Source organism: Papilio xuthus, unplaced genomic scaffold (genome assembly GCF_000836235.2).
Source record: "Papilio xuthus unplaced genomic scaffold, Pxut_1.1 DF829673.1, whole genome shotgun sequence".
Taxonomy (NCBI): Eukaryota; Metazoa; Arthropoda; class Insecta; order Lepidoptera; family Papilionidae; genus Papilio; species Papilio xuthus.
The window spans coordinates 346402-365538 of NW_013528976.1; the positions used below are offsets into that span (position 1 = coordinate 346402).

At 34.1% G+C, this 19137-nt stretch overlaps 2 protein-coding genes across 2 annotated transcripts in view; one reads left to right on the forward strand and one right to left on the reverse strand.

Annotated features, from left to right (window-relative positions):
* Positions 1–217: 217 nt before the first annotated feature.
* Positions 218–1868, forward strand: mRpS35 (mitochondrial ribosomal protein S35). The gene is made up of 2 exons (XM_013307405.1): positions 218–547; positions 1030–1868. Exons 1-2 carry the CDS (start codon positions 323–325, stop codon positions 1837–1839), a joined length of 1035 nt encoding a protein of 344 aa, XP_013162859.1. The 5' UTR covers positions 218–322; the 3' UTR covers positions 1840–1868.
* A 1382-nt stretch (positions 1869–3250) lies between these two features.
* Positions 3251–19137, reverse strand: part of larp (La related protein) — a 60799-nt gene continuing 44912 nt past the window's right edge. Inside the window, exons 14-28 of the mRNA XM_013307392.1 lie at positions 18657–18742; positions 17325–17473; positions 16771–16924; positions 15878–15940; positions 15198–15329; positions 14312–14406; positions 13662–13769; positions 12856–13007; positions 11822–11930; positions 11037–11182; positions 10229–10362; positions 9678–9823; positions 9048–9136; positions 7653–7869; positions 3251–6824 (exon numbers count right to left, since the gene is read on the reverse strand). Coding sequence (XP_013162846.1) covers positions 7805–7869; positions 9048–9136; positions 9678–9823; positions 10229–10362; positions 11037–11182; positions 11822–11930; positions 12856–13007; positions 13662–13769; positions 14312–14406; positions 15198–15329; positions 15878–15940; positions 16771–16924; positions 17325–17473; positions 18657–18742 — 1628 coding nt within the window. The 3' untranslated portion in view covers positions 3251–6824; positions 7653–7804. The remainder of the gene's footprint in view (positions 6825–7652; positions 7870–9047; positions 9137–9677; positions 9824–10228; positions 10363–11036; positions 11183–11821; positions 11931–12855; positions 13008–13661; positions 13770–14311; positions 14407–15197; positions 15330–15877; positions 15941–16770; positions 16925–17324; positions 17474–18656; positions 18743–19137) is intronic.

Consider the following 19137-nt stretch of genomic DNA (forward strand, 5'->3'; position numbering starts at 1 on the left):
CTTTATACAAAAGTTGGCTTTCTAAGAGCCATTTTAGATTTAAGACTAAAGCAACAGTTTACGTGAATAGTTGTCTTGATATTCGTTATTTTTATTTATATGAAGCAAGAATTTACTTTTTTTTGGAGATTTTACACAGTTTGTTCTTAAAATTGATACTTTTTACTCTTTGATAAGCCTTTCAACTTACTCTTTGAAATTTTGTCTTTGTCTTTGATACTATTTGACATTGACATTTGTCTATGATTAATGATTAAAAGTATAACCTAAAAATGGCTCAATGAAATTGAATTGATTTATAAAATTGATTTTAACTGCAAACATGAGTGTGTTTATCAAATATAATAAACCGGGTAGTATCGGTAATATATTTAACGTACAAGTATTATGGCGGTTCAATTCTACAACAGCGGAAACAATGAGAAAAGAGGAAGATGAAGAATTTCGGGTACTTGATATAATGAAGAAAAGAGATCGGCAGCAAAAGAGAACGGCTCGAAAAATTAATATTCAGCCAGATCGTGCCGACAGAATGCCAACTGATCAGGTAAGACATCATTTTAATATAGTTTTTACTAGACTGATAAGAGGGTTATGTGTATGTATAACTTGAATTGAAGCAGACTCGCCTACCGTTTTGGCGGGCGATCTATTACAAGCCACTAATTGTCTACAGCCTAGCCAGCCAGCGATCTATGTGTTAGAAAGCGAGCACTTTTTAGTAGCATACTGGGCCTGAGTCGCGTTTTGGTATACATATGCGTAAATCGCCACAGACTTACTATAAGAGCGCTTGTTGTAGACTGTATGTAACTTCCTGTCTGTCTTTCGATTCATTTTCTTTCATTGTTTTTAGTGGTTTCAAAGCCCAGTTAATTTTGAAACACAATAGCATATAAAATTTGAAATCCAAAGTATCTAATCCATAAGACCATGCTGATTTGTTTTTTTTTTAATAAATTTAGTTCTCACTGGCTTATAAATCAGTGTAAATGGTCAAAAAATTCAATTTAACTACTTAATTTCCAGAATTGGGGCAACGTTTGGCCAGGTCCTAAAACCTTCCATCCTTCATCTGTACCATTACCAATCCGTCAAGGCTACGTACCTAAAGGCCAGGCGCCACCTGGCAAGAAAGCTAATGCTGAGCTCATGAAAATACCCAACTTCCTACATCTAACACCACCAGCTATAAAAACACAATGCGAAGCAATCAAAAAATATTGCACAGAATGGCCAAAGTTACTGAACTCCGAAGATGCGATAGAAAAACATTACCCTGTGGAAGTAATCACATCGGATTACTGTCATGCAAGTCCAACCATCCGTAATCCTTTAGCCAGGATTGTCAATCTGAGAGTGAAATTATCAACACTGAACTTAGATAAACACGCGAAAGATAAATTTCTAAGATTAGTCGGTGATTGTTACGATGAGAAGACAGATTTTGTTACATTCGTATCAGATAGATGTCCGATGAGGAAGCAGAATTTGGATTATGTTAATTATTTGTTAACAGCATGCTATCATGAATCTTGGAACGTAGAGGATTGGGAGAAGGAAAAATGTGAAGACGATATGGAGTATTATATTTGGGATAATAACGCATCTAAGAAGAGTTTGGTTAATTGGCATTTACGTTGCAATAATCAAGAAATTAATCTAACAGATGACGAATACAAAAATTATGATATATCAGGAATTTCTAATGCAAGCGGTTACAAAGAAGCCGTCTCCAATTTGATGAATGATGGAGAAAATGAAGATACTGTTAAGAGTTATGGTTCAGCTGTAAGAAAACTTCTCGGTTTACCCGAGAGGAAGTTAACACAATGTTAATAATTATTAATAAATGTAGTTTGTACACAGTTTATTTTTTTTATAGTTTACAGTTGAGGACATTAATTTCCTACCCAGTATTCATACCATGTTTGTTAAAATGTATCTTCAGAATGCCTGCATGGATCTTGATGAAATTTGTCATAGATGTAGAACATAGTCTGGAAGGAATTTTAAACTCTGCGGACGATTATAGTTTTTTTTAAACAGTGCAGTTTGAAAGCTTCTTGCAGCAACACATACTTATTAAATTGCAGCTCTTGCAGTACATGTCAGTTTTGCTGTAGGATATTCAATCGTAAGTGGGGAGTGAATTTAATTCTTTGACTATAAGTGACTTTTCTGAGTTAATTTCATAGTTTTATCATTGACTTGTTAAAAGTTTAAAAATTAAAAAAAAAAGAATATATATTTGTCTCCGATTTTGTCATGAAAATGAAAGAGAGGTCCAATATTTATCGTAAATTTATACTGTCAATGGAGTCCTTCACAAGGTCACTTCGTAAAAGACGATTAAATAAAACAAACAAAATTGTTTTTTTTTATTATTAATTTATTAATCAATATGTATATAATATATAACTTACAGCCTTAAATAGCATCGAATCGATAAAACCTGAAGTTCGGTTTTAACTTGAAGTGACAAGATTCAGCAATCGACCGACACCCAGCGAGCTTACAAAACATATTTTCTTAATTTTTATTCCAAAAAGTACACCTATATTATTTCCTACATTTCGAACTATATTACAACAACCAAATTTTTTTTTTTAATAATCATTTTTTATAGTTCAAATCAAAATAATCAACAGTACTTACAGAATATACCAAGCAATATAAAAGGATTAGAACGAGATGAAATCTCAATATTTCATTTATTTAGTATACACTGTAAGTAAATTGAGAAATACACATTCCATATTTTTTTTTTACACCACTTATAAAATAATAGCAAGGTAATTTTTTTTTGTTACATTTTTCAATTTATACAGTAAGTCTACAATTACATTCCTTTTAGCACAATGTCGTCACTCCTTTGGCGTACTTTCGAAAAAAAAAATTGCAACAAATGACGTAACTTAAAAAAACTTAACAATACCTCTTCATAAGACCTTCTTGTACTGCTGCGTATTAATATTTACGAAAAAAATAAAATGTCACAATTGATTGTAAGCCTTTGCCTTTTTTATAATTTTTTTTTTAATATTTTTCCCTAAAATAAGTAGTCAAATAACATTTTTTTTTATTTAATTATTATATAACAATGAATTACTACGCTAATTTAGCATATAAAATTCAATTATATTATATACAAATATTTTATTATCGTAAAAATCTAAAGGACTAACATTATAATAAAAATGCACGTCCAATGATCATAAAGGCTTTTGCCTTTTTTATTTTTTTTTTATTTCCCACCAAAACATTAACTGTCAAAGATATAAATCATAACCTTATTAATTTTTAAATAAATTTGAAATTAAATGTAGCGTATATTATACTAATTTATTTCACAAATTTAATATAAGAAAAAAACTGGACACTGATTTTATTTATTTAAAAAAGAAATGTAAGATTTTTTTTATATTCCGAGATCTTAAAATGACTTTCGATTAACTTATTTTATTTACAACTAATTAAAGGCTGAATTAGCATATTATACAATTTTGATGAATTTAAACAATTTAATTTTTATTTTGCTATATTTAGTTTTCTTTTACGTACTTTGTAAGGGCAAAGTGATGGTGATTTTTTAGGTTATTTTTCATCGAAATGCTATTAACAATAATAGCACAGCAGTACAAGACTAAGCTCTCGTTCGCTTCCTTGTCACACATATCAGAAACACTCAACATTTTTCAAACTGTATATAAATAAAATGTCAATACGGGACGGTCCAAAATATTACAAAATATCTGTTTTTATATTGACACAGAAATTGTCAACACGAACAAACATTAATATTCGACTAAATTTTTTATTTTTTTCATTTGGCTTTCACACGAAGCGTATTAAGCCAAAAAATAAAAAGTTTTTTTTAAAGTTGCACAAGTTGACAGATTGAATACGTGTTGCCTTATTTTTAATGGACATAAAAAAATTGCACAGAAAAATTCCCCTTTCTCAAACATCAAAAATCCAAAATAAAATAAACAAAATATTTACTTCTTATGAATATAAGAAATGCCTTTATTTTGGATAAAATGAAGTAGAGATGAGAAAGATCCTTGGGAATAATACTAATATTTAACTATTGGCATTATAAGTAGATATTTTTTAAGTATTTTTTTTTAGTTTTTTCTAAATCTTGCACCATAATTTAATTTGTGAATTGTGATTATTAATAAATGATTAATTTTATCGTAACGAGAAAGTTCAATCTATATTTTTTTTTACTTTTAATTCTCGGCCATATTTTTTTTGTGTATTGATTAATTCCTGTGTCAATTGTTGTAAGAAAGAACCTATTAAATGTTTTATTAAAATAATAGGAACTATTTTTTTACACGCAAAGTGAAAGAAGCGACGTTAGCTATGTCAAGAGATGTTCATAACCTAAATTACGAAATAAGGCAGCGCGAGCGACGCGCGAATTCCAGTGTTGCCAGTAACAAAAAAAAATGTGCGAATTCGGTAGTTTTTACTAAATGATTTTTCTATTTTTTTTTTAATCATAAAAATTGGTAGAAATCCACGCGTCGCAACACGCTTTATATAATTAAAAAAAAGCATCCTTACGTACTAAGAAAATAAATTTCAACACACTCAAATTTTTCGTTTTTTTTTGTATAGCTATAACTATTATTATTTAGTGCAATATACAGTTTTTATTATATAATTACGTTTAATCGATTATAAATCGATATCGATGTTTGTCGATTAATCGATTTGTTTGCTCATGTCAGTACATCTGCAATCGGCATAAAATTAAAGCATTGAGCAAGTTAGTGATGTCAGAATGAAATATGTAGCGTTTAGCGTATTATAAAAAAAATGCATTTAGGATTTATAATCGATTTTTTTTACTGAAATGAAAATTCCATATACGAGTTATTTATCAAAAAATTATTATTTAAACTTAAATTAAGACGTAAATAATAGCTTTTCGATTGCTTTAAAAAAAACTGTTTGACGAATCTTAAATCCTAATTAAAATACATTAATAGCATTAATTTTGAATCAAAAATATTAAAAATAGCCAAAAACATTCCCAATTATTTTTCTTATTTCATGTAACCAAATAACTCTTTGCAATATATTACCATCCTTTTCATTTGCTTTAATAAAAAAGAGACGACAATATGTAATCCAAATCACAATACGCCAAACGCTACAACTATGAAAATATTAACCTTATAATAAAATCTTCAAACACCTTAACATTTTATAAAGATCGTGGACTGGCAACACCAAATATGTGGGTAGTTATAAATCATTTATTTAAAACTACCTACATACAAATTTGTGCTTTTCAAACATATTAATGATACGGCTTTTAAATATTAAAAAAAGGAGAATCATGCCATTTAGTGACAAAAATGTTATTTTACTATTTTTCACAGTAAATCGTCAACGTGTGTCGCCATCTTGAAAATTCCAACGATTTTCCTTGATATTCACAAACATGTAGCGAGCTACAAACTTTAACGACTAAAGACGCATCGACGACATTGCTATCTGTCAAAAGCCAGTCGCTCGCAACCTATTTTTCAAGATCGAAAGTCGCTGCAATTTACAAGATGGCGGAGCAAAATACAGTTGACATTACGTACCACGCATTCAATATAAGTTTGATATTTGATATTTCCAGTCTACGATCTTGTATTATGTGCAAGTCAACGTAAAACTGCAGAACTTGTACTGCATATCGCTATCCCTTTCATACGCTTTGAAAAGACAGAGACAGTATAATACACTGCATAATTCTACTGTAATATATCTGGCAGTCAATGTGAAAAGCCATAAAAGGAATAGTCTTTATAATTATTGCTTGTCTGTATGTTTGTTAGCTAATTATAGTGCAACAAAGTTATCTGACCCGGTTACGTTATTACGTCTGAAAATATCCAAACTTCGACATATAACAGTCCGACAAGGATATTGTGACATTGTCGGTAGCATAATGAACTGTTTACTCTTCTTTGCAAACTCACAACAGTCCGACATGTTTTTAGTGACATTGTCGGTCACATAATGAGCTGTTTACTTTACAAACTCAGACAGAACAGTCCGACATGTTTTTAGTGACATTGTCGGTAGCTAAATGAGCTGTTTACTTTACAAACTCAGCCAGAACAGTCCGACATGTTTTTAATGACATTGTCGGTAGCTAAATGAGCTGTTTACTTTACATTACCAACTTAGACTAATCCGACATGTTTTTAGTGACATTGTCGGTAGCTTAATGAGCTGTTTACTTTACAAACTCAGACAGAACAGTCCGACATGTTTTTAGTGACATTGTCGGTCGCTGAATTGTTAACTATATAACCGGGTCAGATTATTTCGTACTATTGTCTTACATGCCTTATATAGCGGAAAGTTATTTAAAAATCTACAACACTTGGTACAGTCTTCAAATTCACATCAAAATGTCTCGAATATCATATCGTCTACATGAAAAATATATCAACATCTATACATAGTTATACAATGTCGGGAACTCGAGACCGACAGTGCGAGCGGGACAGATACACTAGTTCAGCACGTGCGAGCGAGACGGTCGATCAAGATTTGGATACAGCGCCATCTATGTACGTGCGGAATAGCTCTTTCCCTTTTATTTATTTCAATTCCTGATAACGGCCTCGAAAATCTTATGAAAACTTACACAAGACAAAAGGAAAAATTAATATTATACTAGATTTATATTTAGAGAAAAAAAACATGGAGGAAAAAACAAAAAAAAACATTACTAGTGCTGTTGTAACTTGCCTGTACTATACAAACATCGGTTGGCGTTAGAGATGGTCATATAGGTTAACCTGAAAGAAATTAAAAATTATTAAAAAAATACCTATTAAATAAAAAAAAAACTCAACTGACTGTATGACACTCTTTGTATGAATACGAATCGAATGACACCTTATTTATCAAAATCCGTTCACTCGTTTACTATACAGGATGTTACAAATTAACATGAAAAATCACGCAAAATAAATTACTGTCTGTTATACTAGCTGTCGCCCGCGACTACGCACTGAATGAAAAAAGTATTGGCTGTAGCATATTGTTATATAGCCTAAAGCCTTCTTTCTATAAATGGACTATCCAACAAAAAAAATCAAATCGGACCAAAGTCCCTGAGATTAGCGCGTTTAAACAAACAAACAAACTCTTCCACTATATAATGAAACTACGAAACTATTGAACCGATTTGAAATTTTTTCCATATTGGGAAGCTACACTATCTCCGGATAACATCTTACTATTATTAATACTAGCTGTCGCCTGCGACTCTGTTCGCACAGACTTAAAAAAAACTTGTTTGGTAGTCTATGTGTTCTTCCAGACTATGTTTTATATGTATGACAAATTTCATCAAGATCCGTTGAGTCGTTACGAAGATATCTTCTAACAAACATACATATAAACATTCGCATTTATAATATTAGTAAGATGTAAGTTTGGATGTATGTTAGAAGATATCTCCAGAACAGCTGCATGAATCTTGATGAAATTTGTCATACATATAGAACATAGTCTGGAAGAACACATAGACTACCAAACAAGTTTTTTTTCAAATCTGTGCGAAAGGATGACAATAGCTTATATTACTAGATTTTTTAACTGAATTAGTTAAATCTACTCACCCAGGCATATCCTGTAGTAAAATCCGTGCCCCATCAGATATAATTCATACATACAGAGTCTACACTTTATATATTATAATTAAAATAAAAAAAAAAACCAAACAAAAAGATAGTCCGGGCACTAACAATATCAGTTTATATAAAATGCAATATCAATGCGTTCTCCCGAGCGACTTCATCTGAGTTGGGGCGTTGTCACATTTCGTATTCACTGCTGCTGGAAATTAAACATATATATATTACTCAAATTATTCAAACTTTCGTGAGACATTATACTAAAGTGATATATAAAGACGGTTAAACACTGACGTATATACGCCCGGTGGCGGCACCGACTAGTTTCGAGGGAGTACCACTCATCCTGATGAATCGCCCTCGATGGACTCGAAACTAGTCGGTGCCGCCACCGGACGAATATACGTGAGTGTTTAGCCGTTTTTATATATCACTTTAGTATATATTACTTCTCATATCACTAATATTAAAGACAATGTTTTTTTTATATAATAAGGTGGCAAACGAGCGAGCGAGTCACTTGAAATCGCTGAAAATAGCGAAGTGATTGCCCATAGACATACGCAATTGTATATGCGTTGTCTACCTTTAATCGACGGAGGAGAGGATGCACAGAAATAAAATATTTCCATGCATCCTCTCATCCGGTAAGTCCAGTTCCACTTCCCATCCTTTCCTTATACGAAAAAGAGAAAGGAAAGAGGACTAAATTAGGCTTTAATACTAATATTATAAAAGCGAATGTATGGATGTTTGTTAGAACATATCTTCAAAACGTATGTATAGATCTCGCTGAAATTTGTCATACATATAGAACATAGTCTGGAAGAACACATACACTACTTAGTTTTTTTTTAATTCTGCGCGTACGGAGTCGCAGTCCACAGCTAGTAATATAAATGCGAATGTTTAGATAGATGTTTCTACATATAGCAGATAGACTTGAAGAAGACATAGGCATCTTATTTTCTTATCTCTGTATAGATAAAGTCACGGACAACGACTAGTATTTTATAAAATTTAGTCCTATAATAGACTTCCTTTCCATTAAGTTTAAGCTAGTGATATCATCATCAGCTGACTATATGTCCCCACTGAGGGGCTCGGAGCCTACCCTAAGTTATTGACTAGGCCATAGTCAACCACGCTGGCCAAGTGCGGGTTGACTTCACACATATCTTTGACTTTGTCAGATATGTGCAGCATCACGATTTCCTTCACTGTAATAACATACGATAAATGTACATATGTAAATATAATAGAAAAACAAATTGGTACATGGCGGGATTCGAACCCAAGATCTGCAGATTACAAGTCAAGTGCTTTAACCACTGGGCTACCGAGGCTCTAAGCTTAAGCTAGTAAATAAAGATGTCTTACGCCTTGGCCTAGCATTGGCGACAACACTTTGCGCGCCGCAGGAACCAGCGCGGCCGCGGCTGCCGGCGCCCGACACACTAGCGCCACGGCTGTAATATACAACACAATTCTATTAAAAACAACACAAAACACTGTCTAATACTAAAAAAACGCTGCTTGGAAATAATAGATTTTACTTAATTCAATTTCCATTTTATTAGTTCGAATGTTTTCAATATATTTAATTATTTCGCTATTTTAGCGAAATCACACAATCATTGAACCCAATCTTATAAAACACTAGCTGTCGCCCGCGTTATGTATATATTATAGCTTGAATAAAAAAACTCGGGTTAGAGAAAAATCTTAATAAGCGAGAGTCATTCTCACCAAACCAACCTCAATAAGCGAGAAACTCTAAAGAAACCTCTATATGCGAGAAAATAGTCACTGATAACTTCACACATTTTGACTTTCTCAGATATGTGCAGCATCACGATGTTTTCCTTCACCGTAACAATATACGATAAATGTAACACATTGGTATATAGCGGGATTCGAACCCAGGATCAACAGATATATTGTCAATTTTTTGAGCTTTTTTCTGATCTTATTCCGTTACCTACTTAGACCAGTTTATGAATACAATACCTGAAAGCAGGTCCAGCATTTGTAATATTATATTGTTGCACGCGATCGCTCTCCGACACGGAGCGCGTGCGGTCATATGGCCGCGCGTGAGGACCACGACCCGGCGCGTGAGGACCACGGGTAGCTAGCAGCTCGTTCAGTTGCGGCTAAAAGGTTAAAAACATATTAAATTTAAGGTTAAATAATTTACATAATAGATCTAGTAAGACATTAAGTAAGGCTCTTCATACACGAGGCAACGTAAACCTTCGTAAAGCGACGATTTTACTCGCTAGGCGACTTACGTGTACAATGCTATTGAGGTCATAGACATTGACCTCTCTCTATAACTTTGGGACATCGTGACCCCCTATAATTCTGAGATATCGCGACCCCCCCATAAGTCTGCGACTTCTCGACCCCCTATAAATCTAAGATATCGCGACCCCCCATAAGTCTGCAACTTCTCGACCCCCTATAATTCTACGACATGGCGATCCCCCTTAAGCGACATCTTGACCCCCAGTCTACAACTTGCGGGGGTCACTAATCATAGTTCCATACAATCTCACCTCCAGCACACGAAAATCTTCAATAGATTTGAACTTGGCGAGGAATCCTTCCAGTTTTGGCTCAACGCACAGCGCGGCCGCGTGCTTATAATACTTCAAGAAAGCCCAGAACTTCTCCAAACCGTACAGCTGACCTGCAATACCATATTAAAAACATTTCAATAATTAACTTCCACTATTTTACTAATAATATAAATGCGAATGTATTGATGTATGGATGGATGGATGGATGGATGTTTGTTTGAAGGTATCTCCAGAAAATCTGTATGGATCTTGATGAAATTTGTCATACATATAGAACATAGTCTGGAAGAACACATACAATCTTTGCTAAGTGTCTTTCTATACCGCTCGGACGGAGTCGCGGCCAACAGCTAGTTTCTTATAACAAAAGGATGGGAAGTGGAAGTAGATTTGTCGGAGGAGTGAACGCATAGGAAGGGAAAATATTCCATTTCTATGCCTTTCCTTTCCTTCGATTTGTTAGAAGGCATCTCCAGAACGTCTACATGGATCTTGATGAAATTTGTCATACATATAGAACATAGTCTGAAAGAACACAGACTACATACTAAGTTTTTTTTAGTCACGGAAGTAGTCACGGGCGACAGCTAGTATCATCTATATATATATAATAATCAATTGCTGTTCGTTAGTATCGCTAAAACTCGAGAACGACTGAACGGATTCATCTTACAGTCTAGAAATGTTCGAGGTTAATATTCGAATAATTGCCGGGAACTTATAAATCTTTTATCCACGCGGACGGAGTCACAGACGACAACTAGTATAATCATAAAAAGCTCACCGTTTTCATAATCAGCTATAGTCTCCTGCTGGAAGTGCTGATACAGCTCAGGTCTGAACTTGCGCTCGAGACCGTAAGAGTAGAAGCGGAAGAGACACTCGAGGCCGTATCTGAACCCGGCAGCTGCGTCTTCATTCGCTAACGTCCTGTATTCAAAATATCGGTTAGTACAACATTGGTTAAAAATATCGGTTATCACGACCAATGTGATACCTTATCATAACAGTTTAATATAGTAATGTTCTCTAATGAACTCCTGTAAAGTAGTTTTAGATAGAAATGTATTCTAAGAGACTCCATTGGAGTAGTTTTAGAGAGAAATGTACTCTAAGAGACTCCTGTAGGGTAGTTTCAGAGAGAAATGTACTCTACAGACTCCTTTAGAGTAGTTTTTGAGAAAAATGCGCTTCAAGAGACTCCTGTAGAGTAGTTTTAGATAGAAATGTACTCTAAGAGACTCCTTTGGAGTAGTTTTTGAGATAAATGCACTTCAAGAGTAGAGTAGTTTTATATAGAAATGTACTGTAATGGACTCCCGAAGAGTAGTTTTAAAGAGAACTATACTGTGAGACTTCTTTGAAGTAGTTTTAGAGTGCAATCTACTTTAAAACACTATCTTAGAATAGTTTTAAAGACTAATCTGCACTAAGCAACTACCACAGTGAAATTTTAGTGACGAAAATCTAAAATGTATCTAATATCGTCCATAATTACTTTGCAGAGGGGCATATACTAATTACCCTCCCTAATAGTCGGGCAAAATCCACTTAAATGTATTTACATACCTGAATTCATTGTACATGGTCCTGTTGAAATGGTCCCGTAAGAAGAAGGACCAGAATCTGAACAATGTGTTCATCTCCTGCGACTGACCGATTCCCAACTTCTTGCGTTCTGACAAATAGACAGACAGATATTAATTTCAATATATAAATAAATGCGAATATATATACAGTGCAACCTCAATATAACGAATCGGAGGGGAACAAGTAAATATTCGTTATATCGAGTAATTCGTTAAACTGAGGTTCGTTATGTTAAGGTTAGGATGGTCTAAAATTCGTTATAAAGAGGTAAAAAAATAGTTTTATTCACCTCAACATTACGTACGCATCTTGTTATAGCGAACAACTTCTACTAATAAATGATAACTCTTTTTTATCAAATTACTGTAATTTTTAAAAACAATTAGGCAAGTAACAAAATTTTTTTGTAGGTACATATCTTTGTCCACATAATTAATTATGTTTTGCTTTTCTGCGACCGATAAGGAACACCTTTTACGTTTCTGAGCCATTTTAACTTAAATCTTTGACAATTGTGACGAGAATAAGTGTTAACATTACTTTCCATCAAACAACAATGATTGATTTACAAACAAAAGCGTGTCGAAACATGTCGCAACATGAATCACATATTATGAGATTAAAAGTCATACATTAGTGACACTGCAACTTTATATAGAGGTTTTGGGTTGACAAAATTCGTTAAATAGAGGTATTTATACTTTTTCTCGATGGTTGAAAATTCGTTATAAAGAGGTTGTTCGCAAGAAATGTTCGCAATGTAGAGGTATATTTTATATTGACTCTTATGGACAATTCAAGGGGATTACGAAAAATTTGTTAAATCGAGGAAGTCGTTATATCGAGGTACGTTATATTGAGGTTGCACTGTATGTATGTTTGTTTGTTATAAGGTGTCTCCATAACGGTTGTATGGATCTCGATGAAATTTGTCATAGATGTAGAACATAGTCCGGCAGAACATATAAACTACTAATTAAGTTTTTTTTAGCTATTTATACACTAAAACTCACCCTTCAAGCACCTGGAATGGTACTTATGATAAGCCTGCTGTGTGAAATGATTCTCCCGGAGCAGACCATGACTTGGATGATGGAAGGCTGGCAGCGCTTGTGGTACTGAGCCGCATGAGGAACCCAGCGTGGGAGATGTGCCTAGTGAAGACCTGGGGATAGAAAAAAAACGAAAAATCAGATTATGATAACCCGCTAAAGGTTCCGTATCTTGATAGGACCAAACGGATCCCTTATAGGATCTTTGTTGTCTGTCTATCGAGACCCTTTTTCTCATGCACTCGTGAAGGTATCAACCTGGTATTTATATCAAATACTCAAGTCTACTGTTTCTTGTTGCTGTGAAAAAATCAAACTTGTAAGCCAATGTAATCAAATGATACAGCCGTTTATGCAATTTTTACACTTGCAAGGAAATCAAAACCTACAGTTTACTACCAGAGAACATAGAATCTTGAAATTTTGGTAGGAAATAAACTCTTATAGTACATATAAAGGATAAAATTAATTATATAACTACACGTTTGTACGGAACACTAGGTATTCGAATCAGAGTCGTACTTGACCGATTTTTTTTATAACTATCAGATTATCGTTTTGAAAGTTATTGCGAAATTCTCTTATATTACATATTACTAATATTATAAATGCTTATGTTTAGATGTTTGTTAGAAGATATCTACAGAACGGCTGAATGGATCTTGATAAAATTTGTCATAGATGTAGAACATAGTCTGGAAGAACACATAGACTAATAAGTTTTTTTTTGTTATATATAGTATAGGTATTATAATGAAGTGACTGACCCGGTGCTGTGCGTGCGAGCGCGGTGCTCACGTACATCCATGATCCAGCCCACATGATGCTCCACGGGCGGGTTGAGGCTGTGCCGAGTCTTGTGTTTGCGACCGCTTCTGTAATATATCATCAAATTGGTGTGTCACTCTGTAGTACTTACTATATCTTACTAATATTATAAATGTGAATGTTTAGATGTTTTTAGAAAGATATCAGCAAAATGGTTGCATGTATTTCGCTGAAATTTGGCATAGTTTTGAACATAGCCTTTTTGATAGCTAGTTATATTATAAATGCGAAAGTAACTCTGTCTGTCTGTCGCGCTTCCAAGTCAAAACTACTAAACCTTTTCTTATGTACCTGCCATTATTTCTGTAATATCATTTTCTGTCTAACCGTAGATTTCTGAGACCCAAATCTTTGAAAACAGATATAACAATGCTTTAAACGGTGATTTTGTTTTCAGAAACCCACTGTAAGCAGGTTCTATTATATATCTGACATAACCAACCGCGATAACCTCTCACCGGTACAGAAGTCCTAGTTTGATTGTAAGAAGTTTACGATTTATCAAATACATATTGCCACCTCTCTCTTTCTCTTTGATAAGACAGAGACAGATATATTGAACGCTGCAGTGGAACCCTACAGTACTTACATGACATCAGTAGCGTGTGGGTCTTTACTGGCGGCGTAGAACCGTGCGGTGCGACGCGGACGTTTCTTGTCCGGCTGCTCTTGTGATTGTTCCAACTGGAAATTATATATATATATATATTAATATTATAAATCCAGAGCGTCGGTGGCTCAGGAGTCAAGCACTTGACTTACAATCTGCAGGTCCCGGGTTCGAATCCCGCCATGTACCAATGTGTCTTTCGATTTCCGATTTGCATATGTACATTTATCGTATGTTCTTACGGTGAAGGAAAACATCGTGATGCTGTACATATCTGAGAAAGTCAAATGTGTGAAGTCAACCCGCACTTGGCCAGCGTGGTTGACTATGGTCTAGTCACCCTCAACTTAGGGTAGGCTCAGAGCTCCTCGGTGGGGACGTATAATAAGCTGATGATGAAATTATAAATGCGAATGTTTAGATGGATGGATCTTGTTAAAATTTGGTATAGATGTAGAACATAGTCTGGAAGAACACATAGGATACTTATTAAGTTTCTTTTAAGAATATAGAGTCGCGGGCAATAGTAAAGTGTAAAGTCGCAAATAAAGAAGCTATTTAGCAATCTCTTTTATATTAATAAAATATAAAAGAGATTGCTAACTATATAAATCTATATCTATACACTAAAAAAATATGTATGTCTTATCATGTTATATTTGCTTTGACTATAACGCCAACTAACTCATTAAATTTTTAGTCTGTCTGTCTGTAAGTTTGTTCCTTATAATCTCTGGAACTGATGGACAGATCCTGACAAGACTTTAACTGGAAGGCATCTGATGTAAACGAGAATGTTATAGACTAGTTTTTTTTTTATATTCGCCGTGACAGCTAAAAAAAAAAAGTTGAAATTCATAGTTACATGTTGCGTTGGCTTTGGCGGTGGTGGCGGCGGTTCCTTAGGGTTAGTGTGTCGCTCGTTGGGCACCGCGGCTTCGAACTGCGACCGACTGATAAGTGATACCGTACGGTACTGACTGCCGCTGCCACAGGACTGCACCACCCATACATACATACATACAAATAAATATTATTATTACGAATGGATGGATAGACGGATGTTTAATACCGGAATACTAAATAGGCTAATTTTAGTCATTAGTAGTGAGAATCATTTGACGCAAGCGCGCTTTCGTAACAAAGTCTTGTATCAGATGTAGTGAAGAGAGACATAAACGTTGATATTTTAATAAGGCTAGTGTTGCGATACACCGGCACTGTGTCGGATTTTCTTTCTAAGATTACTTAGTTTTTTTTTTAAATCCATAAAACATATGATATAAAATGCGTTTACAAAGTTTCAATGTATGGTCATTTTGACCATATAACTCCAGAACGACTGGACGGATCTGGACGATATTTGAAACTAATGTAGATTATTGTACAAAATAATACATGAACCGTTTTTTTTATTTCTATTGAATTTGGCCAATTTTAATATGTCAAAATTAAAGTCATTCTAAACTAAACAACTTAATTTCATATTATATTCATAAAGCAACTAAAATTTAAAAAGTTGATTAAACATAAAAATAAACTTACAGATGTGTACTCTGTATCATTCCAAAGATCTTCTTCATAGCGCTTCAATCCATCTGTGATCACCTGAAAACAATAAATGTAGTGACAAAAATAAAGATGTCGGTCAAACAAAATCTGTTCATGTGACAGAGGCTATACTATGGTTAGTTCAATCATAAAACATATAAAACCTACATAGACACCGGAAATGTCATAAAATATAAAAATAAAAAAACAGCTATAGCACATCAAAAATCTTGTGACAGTTCTGACGTTGACAGGAGGGCGTTAGTGAGCTGCCATAATTCAGTCCGACTTATGCCTACCAAGTCAGATATCCTAGTAGGTCTATTATGTAAAATTGCTTTGGAAACTCTAATATATGTCTCTTAAAAACCTTACAGTTCAGGACATTAACACGTTAGCTGCCAGAATGTTTTTTCGAAAAACGATTTTTTTTTTTAATTTTGTCCAAAACAATTTGAATGGCGCCTTGCGGGTACGGTGTACACAACAATTCGATTATAAAGCCACAGCGAGGTGTTAAATGGAAGTATGGCTTGTCGGACACAACGTCCGACATGGCAGCTAACGTGTTAATTTCCTATCCATTTCGTTAAAATGTTATTTAGAGGTTAATATTTAGTTCTTTCTAATCATCTTCTATATAAAATGTACTAAGGTATAAATGATACAGGGTTTACAAGACATTTGTACAGTCCAACTGACAATGTGATGTGGTAATGCATAGCACATATAAATTAGTCCCATTGCTCACCGATTTAAGACAATATCTTTGTAACATCCTGTATAGTAAACGATTGAACAGATTTTGACAAATGAGGTGTCATTCGATTCGTATTCTTCCCTAAAGTGTCATAAATACAAACTGTTATATATTTATTCCAGTATACCTGTTCTAAATCCTGTGTAATCTTAGTCCTGGACGTCCAGTCCCCTTGACGATCATGTCCGTCGTGTTTGGGTGCGCGTGCGCCGGTCTGCGTCACTATGAGTAGACGACCGACATCACGATCGGTAAACTCAAAGTCGGATTCTTCGTCAGACCTGTGGAAATTTCAATGATATAAATTCTAATATTATAAATGCGAATGTTTAGATGTATGTTAGTATGTATCTCCAAAACGGCTGAACGGATCTCGATGAAGTTTGGCATACATATAGAATATAGTCTGAAAAAACACATGGGCTACTTAATTTCTTAATGAGGCGCGGACGGAGTCGCGGGCGTCAGCTAGTTCAATATAAATCAGAAATTACATATGTCACTGACCGACAATGTCAGTTGTTATCTCTGACTTTGTCAAGTTAAAGTGTTTTAAATTTAAGATTGATTTATATTACAAATATGTCTTTATTACTAATATTATAAATGCGAATGTTTATATGTATGTTTGTTTGAAAGTATCTCCAGAACGACATAGAGAAAGTATATTTCAAAACTGACCATGCATCAGTGAAAGTGTTATGTCTCGGAGGTGGTAGATCCAGCTCCTCATCCAGCTGGAAGTGCAGCTCCTCGCGAGGTTCCTCTTCGGGAGGCACCGCGCTTGTACCCGATCGTTCACGGGAACCAGCTTTTGTACGACGTTTCACCTGATATATTGAAAATTATAAGTCAAATTTCGTTACACGATAGAGACAAAAGATACAAGTACAATGCAATAGAAAGAGAAGGGTTATAGATATTTTATTTATTTATTCATTAAAAAAAATCCACAACTTTACCATTATCTTACTAATATAAATGCGAATGTTTAGATGGATGTATGGATGAATGTATCTACATAACAACTGAACAGATCTAGATGAAATTTGTCATACATATAGAACATAGTCTGGAAGAACACATAGATTACTTTTAAGGTTTTTTTTATTGTCAAATATATATTTTGTTACCTACAAAGTGACTGTATGTTTTATATTAAAACATGATATCAATCTGTAGGAATATTTACTATACCCGTATTGCGTAACCCATAATCTCTATGACAGAGATAAGAGGCCTAAATAACGGGACATATTAAACAAAAACTCACGACTTAACATAGAGGGGTAGGCAGAGTATGTCAACATATATCTACAGATACATATAAAACCAGACAACAGATTATTTGTTTTTTTTTATATCATAAGGTGATAACGAGTAATCGGCCACTTGAATTCGCTGAAATAGCGAAGCGACCGTGGACATAGACATTGGAATTTGAGATGATGACATATATCTTACTAATATTATAAATGCGAATGTTTGTATGTTTGAAGGTATCTACAGAACGGCTGTATACATCTTGATGAAATTTGACACACATATAGAACATAGTCTGGAAGAACACATAGACTACTTATTATGTCTTTTTTAATTCCACGCGAACGAAGTCGCGTGCTTTAGCCAGTAGATTATAAATAGGAAAGATTTATTTGTATTGAATAAACTCCGAAACTATTGAACCGATTTGAAAAATTCTTTCATTGTTGGGAAACTACACTATGTCCGGATAACATAAGCAATTATTATTAGTTTTTTTTTTTAATTATAAAGAAAGGATGGGAAGTGGAAGTGGACTTTCCGGATGAGATGCATGGAAAGGGAAAATATTATGTTTCTGTGCATCCTCTTCTCCGTGGATTAAAGGTAGGCAACGCATGCAATTGCATATATCTATGGACAACGGTCACTTCGCTATTTCAGCGATTTCAGGTGACCGCTCATTGTCATCTTATGATATTAAAAAAAACATAAAGAGTAAAGCCTAGTATTTAGTATAAGCGATGTTACCTCAGTCCATACATCAGATGCAGTCCTTTGAGCCGGACTGGACCCGGACTGTTTGTCTCCTTGTTCTGTCTTATTCTCGATGTCTTCTGAAAATTATATCAAAAAATTAGTAATTTGAAATACTAACATAATAAAGAATTTATTTATATTTTACATTAGTAAAAGATAACATCCATAATACATACAAGAAGTTTGGATGGATGTATGGATTAGTTATTACCACATGATTCTAAAACAACTTAAATTTGTTTGATTTAAATGAAATTTGAAACAAAGATAGATACAGTCTTGATGAATACGTAGCCTAATTTTTTATACCACAAAGACAGTTACAGGCCACAGTTCATTAATAAAGAAAATCTTACAAATATTATAAATGTGAATGTTTAGATGTTTGTTACAAGATATCTCCAGAACCTAATTTAGGGGTGACTAGGTCATAGTCAACGCTGACCAAGTGCGGGTTGACTTCACATATCTT